Here is a 25,537-nt window from a genome sequence, read left to right as displayed (position 1 = left end):
AAAATCTTAACTATATTTCCAACTTCAATATCTGTTCAACTATTTCATTTGTCACATTTATTAAAAAGTTCAAGTATGTGGAAGATTTGGGAGACCTTTTCACAGATGGTTCAAATCTCAACCAAATATTTAGGAACAGATTGGCATTTACTAAGTAGAAAATGTGATAGAAAGGCATTTCCAGTCAGAATGATCATGGACATTTCATGGTGCCCTGGAAAGACTGTGAATGTGGAATATGACATGTTGAGAAATGAAGGCAGAAAAATTTCCTGAAAAGATTTTGAATGACCTTGAATTCTATGTTAAATATCTTGAACATTACCCTAGACACTATACAAAACCTCAGAAATATTTTGATTCAGTAAAATTGCTTGTTACATTGATTTTGGAAAGAAAATATTTGTGAGGAAGTTAATGGAAAATGCCTTTTGGAGGTAACAGATGAGAGGTTATAAGATGTATTAGAGAACTGTTAATAATTATCTAAGCAATGGAAGATAAACTTCCATTTTATCTTCCTACAGAAAAAAAGTAGGTAGCATGTAATTACCAGCTCACTTTATATAAACTATTTCTAATTATTTTAATATTGGCTTTCCTGGTGGCTCAGCTGGTAAAGAATCTGCCTGCAATGCGGAAGACCTGGATTTGACCCCTGGGTTGGGAAGAAACCCTGAAGGGAAAGGCTACCAATTCCAGTATTCTGGTCTGGAGAATTTCGTGGACTATATAGTCCACGGAGTCACAAAGAGTTGGACTCAACTGAGCGACTTTAAGACTTAACATTATTATAAATTGGATTAAATATAGACAGTATTATTTGACAGATTCTGAAACTAATGAGAAAAGTTAAAAAAGTAAATACTTATAAAAGTTACTGCTAGCAAGTAGGAGAGCTGAGTTTCCCAGTGTATTACATAGACTTGCATATGGCTAACCCTATTTTTAGAGTTAGCAAATGATAAGCAGTGAATAGGAAGAATGTATTTTTCACTTATTAATGAAATTTTAATTAACATATCCAAAATATAATTTTATATGCTTATTTAAAATGGTCGTGACTAGAAGAGGCTCTATGGTACGTCTAGGCAAAAAATAAACAAAAAAAGCCTTATGCTGAGCCTCATAACTAGTATTAAAATGTGGAAGAGCTGAGCTACACAAACATGAAATATAGATAATCATGACACATTATAAACCCCACATTACCTGTTATCATGTTCTAAATCAAACTGAGTAGAAGCGTTCCTTGGAATATGGTGTACAAAAGTTTGATAGAAAAGCAATTCTAATCATCATGACTTCTTAGAATTCAAATTCTGTTCAGGTATTTCAAACCACAGAATTACCATATTATGGAGGAACAAGGTATAAATAGTGCTGTGCTAATCCATCAGAGATATTCCATTGCCTGGACTACTTGTTTTCCTTTTAGGAAACGAGGTAATATTTTCATTTATCTTTTTGCTAGTCTATGTACCTTTTAATATTGTAAAACCTAATAACATTGTTCCAAAAAGTATTTTTGAAAGAAACTAATGTCAGTGTACCTTAAGATTCTTTGAGAAATTGTTTGATAGCTAACACAGCTACTGATTTATCTCCTTTTCAGTGCTTCTTAAAAAAATTAACATACAGATGCTAGAAATTGTTACATTGCTCTATCTTATGATGAAATGCCACAGTCTTATTTTAAGAATGAGCTAATCATAATGAGGTTTTTGAAAATGCAGGGTGCTGCACATTAGATGTATGACCTCCTGGATCACTTTCTTCATCTGTTAATCAGACACGTGTACCTAACAAAATTGTTCCACAGACTAGAGAAAGAATTTACAACATACCTAGCACAATGTCTGGCAATAGCGGATGCTTCATAACTACAACTGTTTCTATGGTTCTCATTTATCAACATGCTGAAAGCATTTCTTTAACTCTTAGTTAATATTTGTCCATGTTCCAGTTTCTTTCATCCATGGAAAATAAAATATCTTATGTAAAATTAAGGTATGTGGCTATATATAATGAACTTATTTCAAAAATTTAAATTATAAAATTTAATATATTTATCATCTTAATTTAAAACATTGTTATTATGAAATGCTTATAAAGTGAATGTCATGTGCATTATCCTGTAAGAGGAAACAAGAATATCTGTAATTCTTTAGTAGGAATGATAAATTAATAACAAAAGCAGGCAATGCTAATCTTAAGACAGAATAATTCTCACGCATACACATTCTCTAAATTTGCACAGGCAAAGATCACCAGCAAATTTAACAATTTTGAGTCAAATAAAATCTTGCTGTTTAAAAGTAATTGATTTCAAATTTGTAGATCTACAGAGTAAAACACTATTACATGTCAAAAAGGCATTAGAATAACTTTATTTCACTTTTTAGTTCTTTGTTTATGCACTGGAAAAGTTGCATTGATATGTAGTCAGCAAACCTTGGGGACTTATATGTGGTCATAGTATTAGAGATTGAGATGTAGGGGATCTTAGAAATCAAATCTTCTTAGTTAAAAATCTCATTTGGTGGTTATTCTAAAAGTTGCATTGATATGTAGTCAGCAAACCTTGGGGACTTATATGTGGTCATAGTATTAGAGATTGAGATGGAGGGGATCTTAGAAATCAAATCTTCTTAGTTAAAAATCTCATTTGGTGGTTATTCTAAGTCAGGTCCAGTGATGTTCAGTGACTTGCTCAAGGTTCAGCAGCCTGTCCCAGGCTGAGCTGGGATCAGTAGGCTTCTTGTCCCCAGCACAGAGTTATTTTCACCTGCCAATTCTTCCCCTTATGAGGGAGGTAGGCTCCATGTTTTGGCTCACCTGAAATCTTATTTTAAAATGATTTCTGTTGTTTTTTGCATTTCTGATATGACTCTCTGTAAGATTTAAGAATTGTAAATAATATGGCATTATTAGTATAAACATCATTATTTTTCATCACTGTATCTTTATGTCTGGAATAGTACCTGACACATCAAGTAGTCATTGAATAAGTGGGTAAATTAATAAATAAATTAGCCATTTATACATAGGGTCATTTATGCCACTAATTTGGTATACCCAAATGAGCCTCCACAATTTAGAAACTAAGATTTTACATTATGTTGTGTTAATTTCTTCTTGTAAAGAACTCATCGTATTCAAATCATGTGTTTCTCAATGAATCTGCTTTTATCAGTCTTCATTGCCCTTTTCTAATTATCTGAAGATAACTTAATACATAATTAATGAGGAAACATGATTATAAGGAGAGTAAAACTGTTATTAATTAGCTTCTTATCTACTTCACAGGACCAAGTAAACATGAAGTTCTTCATTTTTACCTGCCTTTTGGCTGTTGCCCTTGCAAAGCATGTAAGTATAATAAGATACAGATGAGAATGTTTTATGTAAATATAAGAATATTAAATTGTTTATGAGGATAACGTCAGGGGTAGACAGCAGGGAATAGAGAAGTGTAAAAACTTTGAAACTTATAATCAAAGATGGCCTTGGCCCTGCCTTATGTAAGTTATGAAGATGGACAAAAGTACCACTTCTAAAGTGTTCTCCTTGTAGGATTGAAAAGATTTTTAGTTCTAAGTTAAAAAGCATACATTTTCTTCATAAACATTTGAATTTATTGGGGAAATATTTTCACTCCAAGAATCACTTCTTAAAAGTAAGAAACATGAAACCATAACAAGGACTTCTTTTAAAGTTCAGGAGAGTCACAGAGAAAATGTAGATTCCCAAACCATCTCTCAAGCACATGTCAGAATTTCATCATTCTTGACTCCAGTAGCTCAGCAACAATGATGCTTTGATAGGAAACAGGGATGTGTTGAATAGTGCTAACTTTAGGAGTTGGGCTTCCCAGGTGGCTCAGTGGTAAAGAATCCACCTGCAATGCAGGGGACTCCAGTTCCATCCCTGGGTCGGGAAGATCCCCTGGAGAAGGAAATGGCAACCCACTCCAGTATTCTTGCCTGGAGAAGTCCTTGAACAGAAGAGCCTGGCAGGCTACAGGCCATGAGTTGCAGAGTCAGACACTGCTGAGAGACTAAACAGCAACAACATCTTTGAAAATGACTTGCCAGATAACCTAATGCAAAGTCAACCCTTCACTTCTCAAAGCAACATCTTCTAGTGAGAATGTTACAGAAATATTCATATCATACAATGATAAAGAAGGACTAGATGCTTCACATGAAGTGCTTTGAAGATACAGGCGTGTAATCTGTTAGCTCCCTCAGGAGCGATTGGGCTTCTTCCCTTACCTGCAGCCTGTGCTGCCAACACCTCTCCCATGCCCAGTTCTCACTCAATTCAGATTGGGCTTTTCTTGTGGCTCAAGAATCCGCCTGCAATGCTGGAGACCTGGGTTCGATACCAGGGTTGGGAAGATCCCCTGGAGAAGGGAAAGACTAACCACTCCAGTATTCTGGCCTGGAGAATTCCATGGACTATACAGTCCAGGGGGTCGCGGAGTCGGATGCTTTCATTAACTTTCACTTTTCAGATGTACCGTTATCGAGTTCTTTGCTTCCTTTCCATTTCCACACCTCACACATCAGTCTTGAAAAGTTTCTGTTAGTCCCTAAATTTAAAGCCAAACCAAGAGCTTAGCTACAGTAAGAATTCCAGTTAGGTGAATATAATATAAAATAAGCTTCAGTGGTCAATCTTACACCAAGTTTCATTGTTTCTTATTTATAATTTCCTAGTCTTAATTTACTCTTCTCTGTAAATCAGTAATTGTCCTCAATCTTTCCCTTAAGAGTAATTAAATCTAGCAATTAACAAAAACTAAATAAAACAAAATATCATGGTATTTTAAACACTTTAAGATTCTGTAGCACATGTGCACATACATTATATTTTAAACTGTGATAGGATAAGCTAAGAACCCAACACTTCCTAAAAGCAAGAACTACATTAAGCTATAAAAAGGATTTGTTTGAAGTACAGAATGATTTGCTGGTAATATTATAGGATATAATATTATAATAATAATGAAAAATTCAGCTAAACATCATGCATTTCCAGAAACAAATTCCTGAAAGTCTTTTGCCATCAAAACAACAGGAATAATGATAAAAACAAAACAAAATAGTGAGATATCTTGGCATTTTAAATCTACCATAAAACTGAAAACTGTATTTGCTTTTGTTTCTAGAAGATGGAACATGTCTCCTCCAGTGAGGTAAGATACTTCAGTATCAACAGAAAATCTTTTCAGTTAGTAAAAACAGAATATGCCCTGAACTATTGTCTTTAAAATAATTTTTCACCTGTGAGTCTAGAACTGTAGCATTAGAGAAAATTGAAAGTGCAACCATAATGAAAAGGTATATAGAGAGGAATAAAGACCAAAAATCTACACATTCAAATCACCAAGATTAGATTAGTACATTTTTTTCTGAAGATGTCTCAATATTAATGACATATTTTTACAAGTCATGATGAATATTTTGTGAGTACAGTGACAGAAATCCATTCTATGTTTCTGCAAAAAGGACTAAAGCTTTTCTGGAGCCATCTTACATGTTGTTTCCTAAATGACTTCCCAGCTATGGGTACATAACAGGTTCCCACCACCATCTCCGGTGTCACCTAAGCATTTTCTTGTTTTCCTGTGATGTGTTTAATCTCTTTCAAAAAGACAGAAGAAAAAATGTGATAATAATAATATGAAAAAGAACACTGACAATTGTACAGAGGAAATAGAAAACCTATTCTTTCTTCCCTGTGGATGATACCTGGGAAAGTTTTTGATTCAGATATTCATAAACCAAAGCACAATGCAAAATGAGTTAGGTATATGAAATATAATAGTTATGTAGAGGCAGTGAAACTTCAGTTAATTTTGTTCCATAATTCAGGTAAAGACTAATATGTTATCTACCCCAAGCATAATGGTTGTAGATCAGTATATTATTAAGCTAATACAAATTCAATTTAGGTAAATGAGTAATATTGTCTCTATTTTTCTAAGGAATCTATCAACATCCAGGAAGTAAGTACCAAATTCTTAAGTCAAATATAATATATTTTAACTTCCTTTATTTAATCATAGTTATAAAATAAATTTATTTATTTTGTAGACATATAAGCAGGAAAAGAATATGGCCATTCATCCCAGCAAGGTAAAGTTTGATTACTTTAGTCTATTAATCTTTCACTGATGAGACAGCTTTTCTATCAAACATCGATCACTTTATCATTCAGTCAAAAAGAGAATTATGTTTGTGATTCTGAAAATGATGATGTTTTCATTGTTTTGTTTAAATGCTATATACTAATGAAAGGAATTCTGGGAAAAGATTTGAGAGCCATTTTTGAGCCACAATGTTAAAGCAGAATATCTTTGAAAGAATTTCTTGTTAAAGATTCATCATCTTTACTTTTCTCCCTTAATTCTGTACTCTCTTGATCACAAAATCATATTTTCTTTGCTATAACTGTATGCTCAAGAATATTACACTACACTTCAATAAATGTTGTATCCTTTTGGCCTTGTTTTCTTTTAGGAGAACCTTTGCTCCACATCCTGCAAGGTATACACTTATTTCACATCTGTAGTATAATGCGAAGCAAAATATTATAGTACCTGAAATACATTGAAATTAACCTGTATTTGGAAAATATATTTCAAATCAATCAAATTTGAAAACCAAAATTTCCTTTAAACAATGAGACCAAAATTATAGTCTTCTCAATTTTATGACTAAATTAAATGAAGAAAATATATCTTTGCATGAATCAACTAACACATTTGATTCCCAGATTCTATGAAGAATGAAGAACTTATCTTTTTGTGTTTTTCAGTATCAAAGTTATCTTATTCTTTTTTAAAATTCCTTTTCTGTTGCAATATTTTCTTAAAACTGACTCAATCAATTTATCACAGAAACAATATTTATTTGCTTCCTAATGCATGTCAGTTGGCCTAGTGATGTGTTTTTCCTAATACATAATAAGTAATGACTATTAAAATAAGAAAGAAAAATGTATCCATGCCTTGCCTAAAGTTATCTTTTATATTCATTCATTCACTTGACAAATCTTTTATTCAACAAGAACTATGTCCCCAACATTATCTTAGTCTCTAGGAATACAATAATAATTATGAGACTCACTGACAATAAACACAGTAAACAACAATAAATACCACTGTCATCAAATAGGAAATTCTGTTATAACTTATACAAAACTCATATAATGAAAGTGAATCCAGTCTAATGCATCTCTTTATGAGAGAGGAATTTTTCCTTTTATATTCAGGAGAAAATAGTATAGCAATGCTGTGGGGAAATACATCTAATTATTTTTCTTCTCTCTTTAAGGAAGTTGTAAGGAATGCAAATGAAGAGGTGAGAAATTTTTATATATTTGAACATGTTTTTGTTTGTATTACCATGATTTAATACTCTAAAATTAGTAATGGCATATGAGAACATGTTTAGATTTCCTTTTTTAATAAACTGGAAAATAATTTGTAAGTTGCTTCAAAATGACAGCTTTTCCCTGTCCACGTGAGTAATGTCCAGTGTGTATTCTCTTGAGCCACTTACATTTAAATATATGATCGTTTTTATCTCTTCCACTTATTTGCTAAAGGTGATTAAAAACAAGCAGCCAAGAAGCCTGGTTGCATTGCTTTTATTTCAATCCTTTTAACTTATCATACTAATGATCATGTTTGTAATAAGAGACATATCCCAAGTAAACATTAACATGCAAAGAATAATGTTTGCATTTCTTCTGGTAACCAGATTTATATTATATATATTATTTTTTTCAAGGAGTATTCTATCAGCTCATCTAGTGAGGTAAGAGACCTTTTCTTTTAACATCAAATAGCAAGTTCATCCAAAATGGATTTTCAGCAGTATGTAGTAATTTGTTGTTAACATCACAAATAGGGTGAGCAATGGAGAAATCATTTACCCAAAGTTAATGTCATATTGGGGAGACTGCAAAGTGACTATCTACACCCTGGTGTACATGGGTGTTCTTTCACAGAGATGTCAAATATCTGACTCCAGAGGAAAGAAAGAAAGACATGCTCTGGTATTGATAGAAATACCCAAGCAGTGAGCACAATGGGGAAAGTTGTCTGGGAAAGGGAGAACCAAAGCTTTGGCTCAGAGCCTTGAGGCATAGCCTGAAGACTTCCTACTTAACATCTAGGAAGTCTGATTTACTGTTTCTCTAAGCCACGGGTCTGTCTGGAATGGAGAGTCAATGGCCTCCTATAAATAGCAATGTGTCCTCTAGAAAGGGTATGCTGGATTCACTTTGCCACATCTCACTAGGCTGACTTTATAAACTTATTTGTCACCTGTCTACACTTCCTAAGCATTTGATATTGAATGAATAATGTAGAATTGATGAAAACTTTAAAATGAAACATGTTTTCAGTCACATGTTATTACTTTGAAACTGAGGACTCTGAATTTTCAATTTATCGAATCTCTAATAAATACTATAATTTCTCAGTAGTAGTAGTTTGGACTCTAAATATACTTAATGAATTGCCCTTTCTACTCTAGTACAATGCTAAGACTAAATCATGCAAGTTAAGTTAATCCTCCTTTTCTTCCCCGAAGGAATCTGCTGATGTTGCCACAGAGGTAACTAATTTTCATTCAAATGAAATGAAATTCATATCGCCCAGCTTTGCTTTCTTTTTGTGTATTTTTATAGCAAGTGTTTTGCTTTCTTAACAGGAAGTTAAGGTTACTGTGGACAATAAGCACTACCAGAAAGTACTGGTAAATTTCTCATACAAACTGTAACTTCAAGTAAACAGTCATGGTACTGCTGCTGCTTCTCCAAATGTTCACATAACTCCTTCCATCCCAGTTACAGAAAATTCTGTTACTAAACAACCCTTGTTAGGTAAATTTGCCATGTTGTATAAATTATCTAATCAAATGAAGTTCTAAGAAACTTGGTTCTTCTATAATCTACTTTTGACACATAGAGAAGATTCAATACTGGAGTAAATATTGATAATTTTCTTTCTCTCTAGAATGAAATCAGTCAGTTTTATCAGAAGTTCCCCCAGTATCTCCAGTATCTGTATCAAGGTCCAATTGTTATGAACCCATGGGAACAGGTTAAGAGAACTGCTGGCCCCTTTATTCCCACTGTGGTGAGTGCCGCTTTTTTATATGTTTCTTGTTTATTTGGTTTTCTTTTTGTTTTTGGTGAGGAATGAGTTCAGGATAAAGATTTGTAAAATATCTAGAGATAAAATGTCCCAACAAGAGAAGTTTTAACTTAGAAAGTAGAACAACTGCAAAAATCGTAGAGTCCAGAAATTAAATCACAAACAAAAATAGCTCGATATAATAACAAATAACGATAGCAACCATAATGACAAATAAGTAATTTAATTTAAATTGAACATACCTGTCCTAAGAGTTTGCTTCTATATCATTTTGCTTGGCTTCTCAAACAATTCTCTAAGAGGAGATGCTGCTGCTGCTGCTGCTAAGTCGCTTCAGTCGTGTCCGACTCTGTGCGACCCCGGAGACGGCAGCCCACCAGGCTCCCCTGTCCCTGGGATTCTCCAGGCAAGAACAGATAGTAATCATTAATTTCATGTAACAAAAAGATTGCTTTGTTAAGAAAATATAAAGAAATGAAGTAATTTACCTAGGTTCCAGGTTCTCTCTACCATTTTCTTTCATAAAACAGTCTATCTTAAGGAATGTTTTCTCATATGAGGAATAAATAATGAAAGTTTTCATGGTCCCTTTTTTTTTTTTTTTGGATATAGAACAGAGATCATCTCTCCACCAGTGAGGTAAGGCATTTACCTACAAAGGCAATAATCTGGTAACTAGCAAGATATTATTCACTTATTATATACTATACTAGACAGTCTTTGATGTAGTTGCTTAAGCAATAAAACTGGATTTATATGAAAATTGAGAAACTTTTTCTGATTGGAAAATTGGAACTTTAGATCCCTAAGAAAAACCTGAGGAAGGCAGAACGAAAATGTACACATTGAAGGATACAAAGATTGGATCTGTGCTAGTATACTTTGTCAAAATGCTGTTACTACTTCTTTTTTTATAGATCACCATTAATATTTCTATCACACCATGACACCTGGTATAGATCTTAAATTTTAGAAACAGAGTGGGAGAAATCCAAAGTATTATTCTGAAATAAGAACTCTGAAATAAGAACTCAAATTCATTCAGATGCATATAAATTGCTGTTATCCAAGGGTCTTCCTGCCCATCACACATAATTAAACACATTTTCACATCACACAAAAAATTGCCTACTTTTATTCCTACTTCATAATGAATAAAATATTTGAGAAAAGAGAGATAGCAATTTCATAAGTAAGACTAAAATGTATCATTTCAATTTTTTCTTAAGGTATCTGCCAACTCCTCCCAGGAAGCAAAGCAAAACCACTTACATTAAATATAGTTAAGAAATTACTTTTTATGTTGTTACAGTTATAAAATATTATTTATTTGCATAAGTATAATCAGGAGACAATGTGGTTATGCATACCAGTCAGTTAAAATGTATTTACATATTTATTGGTTTATTGATGAGATATGCCATTCATCATTCACTTAAGAAATATGCATTTAGGAAGCATTATGCCCTTTACGGGAGAAGGCAATGGCACCCCACTCAAGTACTCTTGCCTGGAAAATCCCATGGATGGAGGAGCCTGGTAGGATGCAGTCCATGGGGTCACCAAGAGTCGGGTCAGACTCAGCGACTTCACTTTCACTTTTCACTTTCCTGCATTGGAGAAGGAAATGACAACTCACTCCAGTGTTCTTGCCTGGAGAACCCCAGGGACAGAGGAGCCTAGTGGGCTGCCATCTATGGGGTCGCACAGAGTTGGACACGACTGAAGTGACTTAGCAGCAGCAGCAGCATGCCCTTTACATTATGTTAGACTCTTGGGATACAACAGCAATTTATAGGGCAATAAAAATAAATTGAATTATTCTTTATAAAAGAGGAATTTTTCTAAATATAGTCAAAGGAAATTATGTATAGACAATACAGTGGGAATTAAATGTCTAATTCTTCTTTTATTTTTTTAGGAAAATTCAAAGAAGACTGTTGATATGGTAAGATATTATTTCTATATGAAGCTATATTTAATTAATATTTTCAAAATACAATATCAATAATTAGGCCTATCTGAAACATTCTGCTTTTAATAAAATAGAGTTATATTTGTAAATTATTTAAAAATATGATTTTTCTCCAACACTTAACTCTGTTCCTCTCAATTTTCTTGAATTCTTTCTGTTAAGTCCTTCCATGTGAGCAAGACTTTTCTATATCACAAAAGTTTTATATTATTTTCACTGCCTCTTTCTTTTTCTAATCAACTTTTTACTATTTTTGAACTAGATATTTTACTTCAATTCTTACCTATTGTACTATTATTCTTTTTGTAAAATGAGAAAGAACTGAAACTCCACAAATATTAAAATTATACTGCTACTGCTAAGCATTCAATTATCTTGGTCCCCAAATTTTGACTATTTTTTTTTATTTCTCCAAGAATCTTCTAGTAGTTCATCCAGTGATAAAAAATATACTTTTAAAATAAACAACCAACTAGTTTATTGCACTTTTCTGCTGTTAATTATTTAAAGCAAATTAGGTATCACTAATTTTTTAACAGAGCCACATCAAAATAGCCAATAAAATAAAGACAAACACGTGTAAGAAAAATACACAGATTCAGAGTCATTTTAGAGATCTGGAAGGAAATATATCCAAAAGGGTTGAGTAGCTGTTCTAGCCATGCTTTTGATAATGTTCAGCTGGAGACCCTGATTCACTGATAACAGGCATTTTTTAAATAAGCCAATGCCAAATAAACATCCTGTCAATTACCTTCACCATAGTTCTACCCTGAGTCTCTCTGGTTGTCTAGGGGGTTGAATTCTGGACTGGGCCATGGGTTGTGTAAATCACAGTTACAGGAACACTTGCTGTGTTAGAATGAGTCAAGAGGAAAAACACAATGGGAAGACGTTCCAGAAGAGGATGAAACATGGATTGCGGCCCACAGTCTTGTGGCCTGAAGCACAGCCCAACATCATCCTCCTTGAGAGCTTTAGGAGCATGCCTTACCCTTTCTTTCAATTTGGGGTTGAAACCCCATTAAAAAGGGCTTCCCAGATGGCGCTAGCGCTAAAGAACCAGCCTGCCAATGTAGGAGACAAGAAACACAGATTTGATCCCTGGGTCGAGAAGACTGACTGAAGGGCATGGCAACCCATTCCAGCATTCTTGCTTGGAGCATCCCATGGACAGAGGAGTCTGGCAGGCTACAGTCCATAGGGTTGCAAAGAGTCCCATAGGACTGAAGTGACTCAGCACGCAGGGAGGCACAGCCATTAAAAAAGCAATGGTCTTCCCAGAAAGGATATGCAAGCTCGGCTACATACCTCAAGAGCCTGCTTTGTTTTAGTTATCCCTCTCTCTCCCCATTTCTTCTCCACTCCCTTGCTTTGCATCTGCTATACTCGATGAGAATTTGACATTATATGAATAATATATGTAAATGGAAACTCAAAACATATTTTCAGTCAATTATCATATGGACACAGAGAATGCTCTGATAGTGCATATTCAAACTCATTAATTTCATAATAAATTTATATAAAATAGCATTTTGTTACTTGGTAGCAGTGATTTAGCCTTGAATTGTTAAAAATAATTAGCTCTAGTTCTCTACTGTAATGATGCAGACAAAATTACTGGTGGGCTATTCAAGTAAAGCTGATCTTCATTTTTTTTCCTTAAGGAATCAACAGAAGTATTCACTAAGGTAAGTAACTTCCCTTCAAACAAAATTAATTGCATGCTATCCTATAATATTTGCTTTTGTATTTATTGCAGTTTATTTTTATTATTAACAGAAAACTAAACTGACCGAAGAAGAAAAGAATCGCCTAAATTTTCTGGTAAATTTTTATACAAACATTTGTAGCACACTCAGACTCAGCTTGGACACCACTGAACCACAATTCTCTCAACAGCAACAAAGCAAAACAAAAAAACTCACATTTTTTTAAACAAATTCTAATTTCTATAAGTCTTCCTTACACTTTATGAAAACTATTGCAAAAACATTCTTCCATTGTACCAGTTGTACTATTGTCATGTATCTACCCAACCAGTCATTCTAAAAACTCACTGACTTTTAATTTTGTAAAAATAGGAAATTATCCTGAAGACAGATACCACTGTGTTTAATCTCTATAATAATCTATAGTTGTACCCATATAAATGGTTCACAATAGAACACAGAGGAGAGGGATATTTAATTACAGAATAGGTGACAGGCAATATATTAATTCATTTACTTCGACAATATAAATGACACTCAGAGATTAACAACTGGCTCAGTGTCACAGATTCTACTGAGTTAAATCACACATTCTATATGACTCTAAGGACTAAGGTATTTCCACGAGATATGGAAAAGAAGCTGTAATCTAAGACACTGTTAAGAAATTATCCCCTTGCCTTCTTAAACATTTTTTTTTCTTTTTTTCCACTTAAGCATTTTGGCATTAGAATTTGAAATAACCAAAGAATATTTTTAAACCTACCATTTATTTTATAAAAGTAAACATAATTTTATATGAATAAACTTTACTTCGCTTAAGTCTGTTTGGTATCATTTAGAATTTATCCAAGTAAAGCTTTATTTGGTTAGGTCCAGGTGTTCTGACACATGGGATAATGGAATAATTATAATTGTCCTAGAAAAAAATCAGTCAGTATTACCAGAAATTCGCCTGGCCCCAGTATCTCAAGACTGTTTATCAGTATCAGAAAGCTATGAAGCCATGGACTCAACCTAAGACAAATGCTATTCCTTACGTGGTGAGTTCTCCCTTTTATTTTTAATTTTAAAAATCGAGTTGTCTTTTGTAATAAAAATAAGATAGGGAAATGAAATATGTAAATGAAATTCTAAGTTCTAAAGTAAAAGCTAAGACAAAATCAAATAAATGTTCTAGGCTGGAAATTGAATTATAAATCATATAGGATGAATAGAGCTACAATAAGAAATAGTTATCATGATACATTGTACTTGCATTGGATTTAAATTTCATAAGTATTTGCTTATAATATTTCAGTTGATTCTATAGCATTTCCTGAAGGTAGGTCAGCATAGAGAATATCACTTCCAATTCACAAAAGTATCTGAAATTCCAAAAAGTAGCCTGACCAAACTCTAATTAACATTTCTCCTTTGTTTCATTTTCTAAAAAGTGTGACTGAGGAAATATATTTTAACATAAGGAATAAGGGAGAGAGCAGAAAATTGAACCTAGAGAACCAATAAGTTAATATAAAAATATAGGATTGGAATCCAGAAGACCTGACATAAATAAACTTTTGATTTGGGGCAAGTCACTTCATTTATATGGATTTTTTTAATATGATATACTTTATTGGATATACATATAGCATTTAAAGATATCTTCCCCATGATTAGAGAAAATAAGAATTTAGTATCTGTAGTTTGAATATAATGTGTCCAAAATTTTTCTAAATATTTCCACAGAGTTGTAAATATTCTTTTTGTTTGTTATTATAAGCAATTAGCTAAAATATGTTATTTCATTCTCTTTTAAAGAAATACCTTTAAGATTCTTGAATTAACTGCTTCTACCTGGTTATGGTAAGTAACTTCAGGCTTATAATTTAAACAGTAAATGGGATTTTTGTGTGAAGGATGACTAATATTAAGTAATATATATACATGTTAAATTGCTTCAGTCATGTCTGACTCTGTGCGACCCTATCGACTATAGCCCACCAGGCTCCTCTATGGGATTCTCCAGGCAAGAATACTAGAGTGGGTTGCCATGCCCTCTTCCAAGGGATCTTCCTGATCCAGGGATCGAACCCATGTCTCTTACATCTCCTGCATTCGCAGGCAGGTTCTTACCACTAACGCCACTTGGGAAGTATATAGCTTCAACTTTAAGTCATACTTGGTTTATGAAATGTTTTAAATTTTGCTTATACCTCTTGGATTCACAAATGTAAGTGATCTGTATATTTGCATGCATTTTATAAATATTTTGAAAATAAATTATACAGAAGGTTCTCTATAGCTGATGATAAATTCAGTCAGAAGCAAGAGCTCTGAGTGGAAATTGTCACAAGCATAATGGTCACGGGGATGTTAACCTGTCACCTTAGAGCTCAGACCCAGAATTTCAGTTTGGTGAAAGGTATACAATATAAAGTTTGCTTACACAGGTTAGTTTAAAGCAAGCATTATTTTCTCTGGAAAAAATCATTTATTTTTTTTAAACACATAAAACCTACTTCTCCTAGTGATTCTCTTTGACATTTTAAACATTGCCTTAAAACCATGATGAACAGTCAAGGAAACAAGTATACATCAATGTTGCTTTTTTGTGTAGTCACTTTTTCTTTTTTTGATATTGTCCTTGCAGTATATAAGTTATCTCCAATCTCAGCATTCTGTCTCACTGCAGATTTCTTGTTCTTTGTATGTGTCCTGCGATGGGACAAAGTAGGTTTCAGAGAAACGAGTAGTAACAGTGGTAGTAATTTATTGAGGCCTTGCAATGCTTGTCACAATACTGAGCCCTTTGCCTATATTAAATTTCATGTTCACAAAAACCTACATAGCCAATATTATTAGCCACGTTGAGATAGGGAAACTGCTGCTGCTAAGTCGCTTCAATCGTGTCCGACTCTGCGACCCCATAGACGGCAGCCCACCAGGCTCCCCCGTCCCTGGGATTCTCCAGGCAAGAACACTGGAGTGGGTTGCCATTTCCTTCTCCAATGCATGAAAGGAAAAGTGAAAGTGAAGTCGCTCAGTCCTGTCCGACTCTTAGCGACCCCATGGACTGTAGCCTACCAGGCTCCTCGTCCATGGGATTTTCCAGGTGAGAGTTCTGGAGTGAGTTGCCATTGCCTTCTCCTAAGGAAACTGAGCCCCATAGAAATTAAATAACTTGTTCACGATCACCATGTAAAAGTGGAAAAGCCAAGAATCCAACACAGATTTCCAGCTCTGGGACTCAAACACTCCACTATTGATGCTAAGCTACAACCAAAGTCCAACTAGGGGATTTTTTTAGAACACTTTTTTGACTTTAGGTTATGTTGTCACAAACTTGATTTGCTTTGTCATATCATTTTTTCTCTCCGAATGATGAAAAGAATTAGACAACTTTGCAAAATAAATTTCTGTGAAAAAAAATAACTATTATGAATATGAGCTGAATATTCAGTTCTGTTTAATAAATAGCTTTATTCCCTTTGCTATCATTATTTATATATTTATTCTACATTAAAAAAAATTGATCATGTGTTCCATAATGTAGGAGAAATGAAGGAGACAAAAATAAGGTACCAAACTTATCCTCATTAAGCTCTATTCTAGACAAAGTCACAGAAATGCTATACAAGGTGCCAGATGCTAAGTTAGAGACATCAGAAATATGTGGTAGTACTAAAAGATCCAGTGATGCATCAAACATAAGTCCTAAAGTAAGTCTTTTCAGATAATTAGAAATAGGCTAAGCAAAGCAATGGCAAAGGGGGAAAAAAAGGTATCAGACTGATAGGAAAATGACAAAAGAAACAGAGAAACCAAAAATGCAAGTCAGTTTTAAAGAATTTAATAATTTTAGCAATTTCTTAATGTATCAGCCCATGGTCATTTTGCATAATGATTTTGTTTTATTAAAATCTATGTTTCAATTATATTAAAGGGTTTTAGGTACAGGAAGCAATAACATTTTATGTGTAATAAATTATTTAGAAAATAAGAATAATTAAATCTTCCTTCAAAGTTGCTGAAGTGTAAATATTTACCACTTTATAAATAAATATAAATATTAATACTACTTTTATTTGTTGGATTAAGGAAACTGGCTATCAGTTTTCACTCATACATTAAATTATTTCACAAATAGTTATTAAAATCCTACAATGTTCTAGGTTATCATGTTGAGCACTAGAAAATATTAACTAATAATAGTTACAAATAATAACATTTTGGATACATGTATATGCATGGCTGAATCCCTTTGCTGTTCACTTGAAACTACCACAACATTGTTAATCAGATATACCCCAACACAAAATAAATTTTAAAGCTTGAAAAAAAATAATAACATTCTGCTAAACTAGTATGGATGAGTATGTGTGGGTTCTGTATACAGACATACATTGTTTCTTGAGTATAGATCTATAGGTAATATAGTATTCTGTTTTCCTTTTCAGGTTGAACTGGAAAATCTATCTTCTACAGTTTCATATTTACCACTTTATACAACCAGCATGTTTGGAGTGGCCCATCAACAAGACAAATCTCAGAGTATTTCCTGAATTATTTATACTCTCCCTGTTAGTTTATATTGAATATACTGGGTTTATATGGTGGTTTCATACAAACTTAGCTGATGATTATTTAAAATGCTTTCCCTACTCTTTCTGAGTTATAGAAACATTTTTCTTTCCCTCTGAAAATAAAATTTCAAATGCATTCCTTGGTGTGTAATCATCATTTCCATTGTTCATACTGGCCCATGAGGCTATGGATTATAATATTGTTTGTTGTTTAGTTGCTAAGTCATGTCCAACTCTTTGCGACCCCATGACCCACCAGGCTCCTCTGTCCATGGGATTTCCCAGGCAAGAATACTGGAGTGGGTAACCATTTCCTTTTCCAGGGCATCTTTCTGACCCAGGGATCAAACCCTGGTCTCCAGAATTGCAGGTAAATTCTTTTCTGCTGAGCCACTGGGGAAGCCTTCATGGATTATAACATAAAGAGTCTTATAAAGAGTCCTAACAATAACTCTGAACCAGCTTGACTACCATCAAAAGAACCATACACTTTCTGAGTAATTCAATCTTACTTCTCATAAGATTCTCCAAACACAGCCAGGTTTACAGTATTATTCAATCATCATTCTACCTTTTTTTTTTTTTTTTACTTTGTGCTCATCGTCTGCCACAGCATTAACCCCAAACCTTCACCAGAGGCCCCAGTCCTCTTCTCTCTGGTCACCTTGTCACACTAAAGTAGGGAGTCAGGCATTGGGAACATAAACCTTCCAAAGCCCCCTATTAATGGTATTAACAACTGGAGAAATAGCAAAAACAAATGGGTTCATGCATGGAACATAAGAAAACTCTAGGAAGGTAACATATCCAAAGAAGACAGAGGGATAGGGAACTTAAAGGAAAGTGAATTAAAGAGGAAAGAATAAAGATGAAAGCTATTTGAGCTTAGAAATTTCTGTGAAACATTTGCTTGTGATGGGAAGACATTGGAGGAGTTTTCACAGGCAAGTGACATTGTATGATATGTATCTTTGATGCAAAGATTTGAAAATTGGAGACTTTTTCTTTGATTCAGTAGACTACTCCAGTCCTTTAACCTTCTCATTGTACTCCATTCTATTCAAGCCCTCTTAACCTCACTTTTTTTCCTATTCAGGCTGAACACTAAAGGGTTTTTCAGAAGAAGGGTACACATGCCATATATTTTGAAAGAGTGGAAGAGGTATAAGTTAAGAGAATTTTACTTTGTCTTCATAGAACACTCCATCCCTTAACACTCTGAATATATTCCATTCTATTTCTTATTCACCTCACTTCCTTTCTTACACAGCCCCGACTTCACCCTTGATTTTTTTTAAAGTATCATTTTGATAACTCATGTAACTCTTCTGTCCCTCTGCATCTGGTGCTACTGGAAAGCATCCAACCATGAACTAAATTTCTCCTGCCACTTCACGCAAAGCAGCTGAATACGAAAGTAAGCTTGGTTTTTAAACATTTCTAAACATGTTAGTCATGAAAGACTGCTCATCAATCTTTGTTGTCTTGGCGTTAGAGTTAGCTGCCTTCTTCAACTCTCTCTAAACTCCCAATTATCTTACTGAAAAAAAACTACCTCCCTACTTTATTGACAGATATTGAGTTTATCAAGCCTAAACACTATCTACCTCGCTAGCATGACACTTCACTAACTTGATCTAAATCTGAACACAACTTTGACTGTCCCCTTCAAATCTCAAAGGCTGTAGTGATCTTTCTCTGGTTCAAAGCTAATAGCTCCTCTGGTGCTTTTTAAAATTTCCTCTGTACTCTATCCTGTTCAGTATTGTTCACTGGGCAAAGTAATAATAATGATTATAACATCTGAAACTTATTGAACAGCTATGTGCAGGGCAATTTATATATTTGTCTCAATTATCTTTATAACTATTAACATTACTCTTATTAATAACTCTTAAGATTACACCTTATGGATGAGGAAATTTTAGCAAAAAAAAAAAAAAAAGGAATATGTTGTCTCCAGGGGCAACGTTCTATTTGGATCTACTGATATTTATGATCTGGTGATTCTTACAATTGTCTTTATTTAGCTATTTCTTACTGGAAATACTCCATTTCTTTCTCCTACACAAATATCAATGGTCTCTAGGCCTCTGGCCACAGCCACTTCTTTTCAATTTGAACATATTTTTTCCTAAATCATATTGTCCACTTTAAACATTTCAATTGCCACATACAATTGGCTGATTAAAATCAGCTTCTAATTATTTAGATAAATTCAGCTCTAAATTACTGTTCTCCAAATTTAGACAGATAGACCCAGTTGACTTCTGAAACCCTGTCTATATTTTTTGGCTCTCCAAATTAAAATGTAAGCAATACCAGTGGCAGTGTGTAAGCAGACATCAACTCCTCAGTAATTCGGTAATCAAAACATTATCTGGTATTTGAATGAATTCCATATATTCCATATACTCCACACCTAATATTTTATTTGTTTTGTTGTTTTAGTTGCTAAGTTGTGTCTGACTCTTTCTGACCCCTTGGACAGCAGCCTGCCAGCCTTCTCTATTCATGGGATTTCCCAGGCAAGAATACTGGAGAGGGCTCCCATTTCCTTCTCCAGGGCATCTTCCTGGATCAGGAATCCAACCTGAGTCCCCCTGCACTGGCAGGCAGATTCTTTACCACTGAGCAATTAGGGAAGCCTGATGGCAGTATTTTATTACCACAAATTAAACTGGAACATAGCATTTATCATAGCTGCTTTTTGCAATCAACAAATAATCTTCAAGGATTTGTCAAACACTATCTATATGCAAGTTTATATTATTGGTACAGATAGATATCTAAAGAGTCTCTTATAATTGAAAAAGACTTAAAACATATGAAAGCAGGAAAACACATTACAAAACTTTGGAGATGGATTGTGTACTTATGGCAGCAATAGTTAGTGGCATATCTTTGTTGAGTGTTTCTCTTGTAAATTAAACATCTTGACATTTCCAAGAGCATAGCAGTCAGTAACAAAATATAAAGTATCCTATTTCCACTATTACAAAATAGCAAGATATATTCTGCTCTATCTGTATTCTGAAGTCACCTACTATTTGTGGATATCAGGTTGTACATAACAGAAGAGTACTCTCATGGTTATTCATGTCTATTCTTTCCACCTGTCAAACATAATCGGCAGATTTCCTAACTTGTTGACTCACAAAGTAATGGACTTAATTATACTAATTTTCAGGGTAACAGTCAGAAATAGAGGGTCAGTGAAGTTTACATGTGGGCTTCTCTGCTGGCTCAGACGGTAAGGAATCCACCTGCAATGTGGGAGACCTGGGTTTGATCCCTGGGTTGGGAAGATCCCCTGAAGGAGAATTCCAACATCTGTATAACTGACTCTGGTCTGATGGCTTCTTTTTTATCTTCCTAATTTTTTCTTGACTTTCTGTGTGTCTTGTAACTCTTTATACTGAATGCCAGACATATGTTATAGTTCAGAATAAGATGAGGAAAATATTTTATGCTTGTATATGAGTACTTTTTTTCCTTCTATGGGGCCTTTAGTAGTGGGATTTGTATTAATTGACTCCATGGAGAGAATATTATGCACTTGAAGAAAGGATTCTCTTGCTCTGAATAAACACTGCAGCCACTATTATGATTCAAGAGTGTATCAAGCTAAATCACTTCATGTTGCTCTGATGATGACTTGAGCACTGCCAACCAGTACGATATCGTATTGTCATTTCTTATTGAGTACTACATATAACTGGAGATACTGTGGTCAATAATAAATTCACAGGGTGGAGTGGCTCTTCTAAGTTTTAATGATTATAATTTTTTTGGTAGGTAATTCATATTTGTAACACTCATATAAACTGTAGAAAATTCTGAAAGAGATGGGAATACCAGACCACCTGACCTGCCTCTTGAGAAACCTGTATGCAGGTCAAGAAGCAACAGTGAGAACTGGACATGGAACAACAGACTGGTTCCAAATAGGAAAAGGAGGATGTCAAGGCTGCATATTGTCACCCTGCTTATTTAACTTATATGCAGAGTACATCATGAGAAATGCTGGGCTGGAGGAAGCACAAACTGGAATCAAGATTGCCAGGAGAAATATCAATAACTTCAGATATGCAGATAACACCACCCTTATGGCAGAAAGTGAAGAAGAACTAAAGAGCCTCTTGATGAAAGTGAAAGAGGAGAGTGAAAAAGTTGGCTTAAAGCTCAACATTCAGAAAACTAAGATCATGGTATCCAGTCCCATCACTTCATGGGAAATAGATGGGGAAACAGTGGAAACAGTGGCTGACTTTATTTTGGGGGGTTCCAAAATCACTGCAGATGGTGATTGCAGCCATGAATTTAAAAGACGCTTACTCCTTGGAAGGAAAGTTATGACCAACCTAGACAGCATATTAAAAAAACAGAGACATTTTACTTTGTCAACAAAGGTCCATCTAGTCAGGGCTATGGTTTTTCCAGTGGTCATGTATGGATGTGAGAGTTGGACTATAAAGAAAGCTGAGCATCAAAGAATTAATGCTTTGGAACTGTGGTGTTGGAGAAGACTCTTGAGAGTCCCTTGGACTGCAAGGAGATCCAACCAGTCCAGCCTAAAGGAAATCAGTCCTGGGTGTTCATTGGAAGGGCTGATGCTGAAGCTGAAACTCCAATACTTTGGCCACCTGATGTGAAGAGCTGACTCACTTGAAAAGACCTTGATGTTGGGAAAGATTGATGGCAGGAGGAGAAGGGGACGACAGAGGATGAGATGGTTGGATGGCATCACCGACTCAATGGACATGGGTTTGGGTAGACTATGGCAGTTGGTGGTGGACACAGAGGCCTGGCGTGCTGCAGTCCGTGGGGTCGCAAAGAGTCGGACACAACTGAGCGACTAAACTGAACTGAACTGAACATAAGAAGAGAGACCGTGCTGTTAATTTTTAAACTATTTGTTTTTCAATTGTATTCCACACTTAAAATGAAATAAAGCACAAGATTCCTTCATTGCAATTACCAATTGATGTCAAAAAATCAGTCAAGTAGTGCATATTTGGTCCTCCCAGGCAGCTCCAGTGGTAAAAAAAAACAAAAAAAAAACAAAAAAAAAACCCACCTGCCAATGCAGATTCGATCCCTGGGTCCTGGGTTGGGAAGATTCCCTGGAGGAGGGCATGACAACCCACTCCAGTATTCTTGCCTGGAGAATCCCATGGACAGAGGAGCCTGGCGGGCTACAATTCGTAGGGTCACACAAAGTCAGACTCGACTGATGTGATTTAGTACGCACACACCTAATACATATTTGCAAAGTGCGTTTTGGAATTACATTTAAACTTCCTTATTTTTATGGTTCTGAAATAAGCAAGTAATTTACACTCAAATCAGCCAAATTGATAGGTTTTTATTTTTTTAGTTTTAATGCTGATTTATTTCAAACAAAAGAAGAAACATTAGATTAAGGATTTCTTATAAGCACCCCTGGAGGAAAGGGAGTGAGGCACATTGTCCAGATTAAGACAAGACTGGTACCCCACATCCCCATCCCGGCACACACACTCTATTAAGATGCTCACATTTTTAAAGAGGTTTTTTTTCTTTTTTTTAAGATTCTCTAGTGGGTCTCAGATAAATTTTAATAGAGTGTGTTGCCTGCAAGAGGAAATGGCAACCCACTTCTAGTAATGCCAGGGAAGCCTGGTGGGCTACAGTCCATGGGGTTGCTTAGAGTCGGACAGGACTTAGGGACTAAACCACCATCAGTGTCTAAATGCATGGCACATTTATGTTCTTTCCTGGTTTGGAGAGGTTGGTAATACAGGGTGTTATGTAAGTCTAACCACCAAATACTTATATTCTCACTTCAAGGCTGCATGAGAGGAGACGTATCAAAGAAAAATTTGTCTTCTCTAGGTGTAGACTGGACTTAAGAGTTCACATAAACCTGAGAAGGATGGGTTTCTACTGAGGAATTCTCATGTTCTTCTGAAGGATTGAAAAATGGGGTCAAGTAAGCCATTCTCACTTTAAATCTATTTGAAGAAAAAATAAAATCTGAGGAAAAGAGAGGATAAAAAGCATTACTTGAATGGGTCATAAATGTTCTTTGTTGTTGTTGTTTTTCCTTTTTGGAGATTTCTAAAATAATAAATCACAAGTGATACATGGGTAGATAAGTGAATTGAGGCAATGACACCTTGGTGAGATTTTTAAATGCTGATACATCTGGGACTTTTCCATTTCTCAAGTTTTCATTTTAAGGAGTCTAAAATTATAGTTCTATTATCCTTTACTAGCTATCAATTTTTCTGAAAGGAATAAAAATTTTATTTTTACATTCTTTATGAAGAAGAAATATTTATTTCTCTTTAAGAGAATTGTTAATGCATTTAAGCAAATTAATAGTTGTCATATTAAGAAAAAGGTCAAATTTAATTTAAAATATGATACAAACATCTCTGCAAGATGATCTAACCCAGCCATCCTAAAGGAAATCATTGGATTTCCTGAAATAATATCAGTGAAATGATTTCAGTGATAATAATAATCACTGAATATTCATTGGAAAGACTGATGCTGAAGCTGAAACTCCAATACTTTGGCCACCTGATGCGAAGAATTGACTCATTAGAAAAGACCCTGATGCTGGGAAAGATTGAAGGCAGGAGAAGAGGATGACAGAGGATGAGATGGTTGGATGGCATCACTGACTTGATGGACATGAGTTTGAGTAAGCTCCAGGAGTTGGAAATGGACAGGGATGCCTGGCGTGCTGCAGTTCATGGGGTCACAAAAAGTCGGACAGCACTGAGAGGCTGAACTGAACTGAACTGACTATAATACAATAATAATTTAAGTTGATATTATTTAAACAACTAATGTAGAATTTCTTTTAAAAGCACACCAAAAAATGTAAATGTGCATTTTCTAACATAATTTATTTTATCTTTATTTATAGATTTTGGCTATAACATATGATCAAATTGATAGGTTCCAAAAATAATGGTAAGGTAAGGGAGAAGTTCTTCTAAATTATTCATCATATGTCAGTTATCAAATAATTATTAGACAATATGATAACTATTGATATAGCAAACTAGACAACTGCCATATAATTTGTCTTTGGAAATTGACTGCAGCCAATAAAATCTTCCTATTTCAAAAACCCAGATAGGGGTACAGGAGTGATTTAGAAAGACAATCAATAGTTAACTTTTCATTGTTAATCTTTAGGACTCTACAATGAGGTACTGTTGTTTAGTTGCTAAGTCATGTCTGACTTTTTTGCAACCCCATAGACTAGCCTGCCCAGCCCTTGGGATTTCCCAGGCAAGAATCCTGGAGTGGATTGCCATTTCCTTCTCCAGGGTATCTTCCCTGACCCAGAGATTGAACCCACATCTCCTGCATTGGCAGGCTAGTTATTTACCACTGAGCTACCAGGGAAGTCCACAATGAGGTAAAGGCTACTTTAAAAATAATTAGACTATAATAAGGAATAAAATACTGTCTCCTTTAGGTATAAATTAATTATATTTTTTGTTTAGCTAATTAAAATTTTTCATTTTCTTTACACAACATTAAAATATAATAGAGGGAAATTTTGATACTCTAAATAGTTTGGGAAAGATTCCTTTGATTGGTGAATTTTTTTCTTTTTCTTGTTCATTTATAATATGACCCATGTTAGAAGACTTAAGGCATCTTGCAAAATAGGTAAAACAGGATTTTTTGAAAAGTTAAAAAGAGTTTGATGAGGAAAAAATAAGGCTAGAAAAAAAAGATAAAGCCAGACATGAAGTAAGTTCACCTAGATGAGGCACCACAACACCCTATAGAGTTCTAAAAATGGGAAAGATATCTGACTCTGAAATTCCTTGTACACAAAGAACAAAAATAAATGCAAAATCAGGAAATAAGCCATGTCAGTATCAATAGGACATGAAAAGAGTAATACTTCAAGAAATCCAAGTCATTGAAAGACATCTGCCATGAAGATAAATTTGGCTTTGATGTCATTCACATTAGGTAATGCTGACAGTAGATGAACAGGTGACCAAATTCTCTGTGAAGATTCTTCCTAGTCAGACTAGTAAAGCCATAGACACTTTTATTATTCTGTAGAAGAAAAATATGC

The 25,537-nt window shown here is 34.5% G+C and overlaps 2 protein-coding genes across 2 annotated transcripts in view; one reads left to right on the top strand and one right to left on the bottom strand.

The window, feature by feature from the left end:
* Window positions 1-25,537, bottom strand: part of CSN2 (casein beta) — a 120,156-nt gene that overhangs the window by 75,070 nt on the left and 19,549 nt on the right. The gene's annotated exons all lie outside the window — the stretch shown is intronic.
* On the top strand, window positions 1,408-17,572 carry LOC122696493 (alpha-S2-casein). The gene is made up of 18 exons (XM_043906557.1): window positions 1,408-1,446; window positions 3,310-3,372; window positions 5,177-5,203; window positions 5,996-6,016; window positions 6,105-6,146; window positions 6,531-6,557; window positions 7,347-7,373; window positions 7,806-7,832; window positions 8,613-8,636; window positions 8,733-8,777; window positions 9,038-9,160; window positions 9,791-9,817; window positions 11,100-11,126; window positions 12,824-12,847; window positions 12,939-12,983; window positions 13,792-13,911; window positions 14,672-14,716; window positions 17,311-17,572. The coding sequence occupies exons 2-17, from the start codon at window positions 3,322-3,324 to the stop codon at window positions 14,681-14,683; spliced, it is 669 nt and encodes a 222-aa protein (XP_043762492.1). The 5' UTR covers window positions 1,408-1,446; window positions 3,310-3,321; the 3' UTR covers window positions 14,684-14,716; window positions 17,311-17,572.

This window comes from Cervus elaphus, chromosome 6 (assembly GCF_910594005.1).
Source record: "Cervus elaphus chromosome 6, mCerEla1.1, whole genome shotgun sequence".
Taxonomy (NCBI): Eukaryota; Metazoa; Chordata; class Mammalia; order Artiodactyla; family Cervidae; genus Cervus; species Cervus elaphus.
The sequence above is the reverse complement of the archived record's forward strand: the minus strand, read 5'-3'. Positions and strand labels throughout refer to the sequence as shown.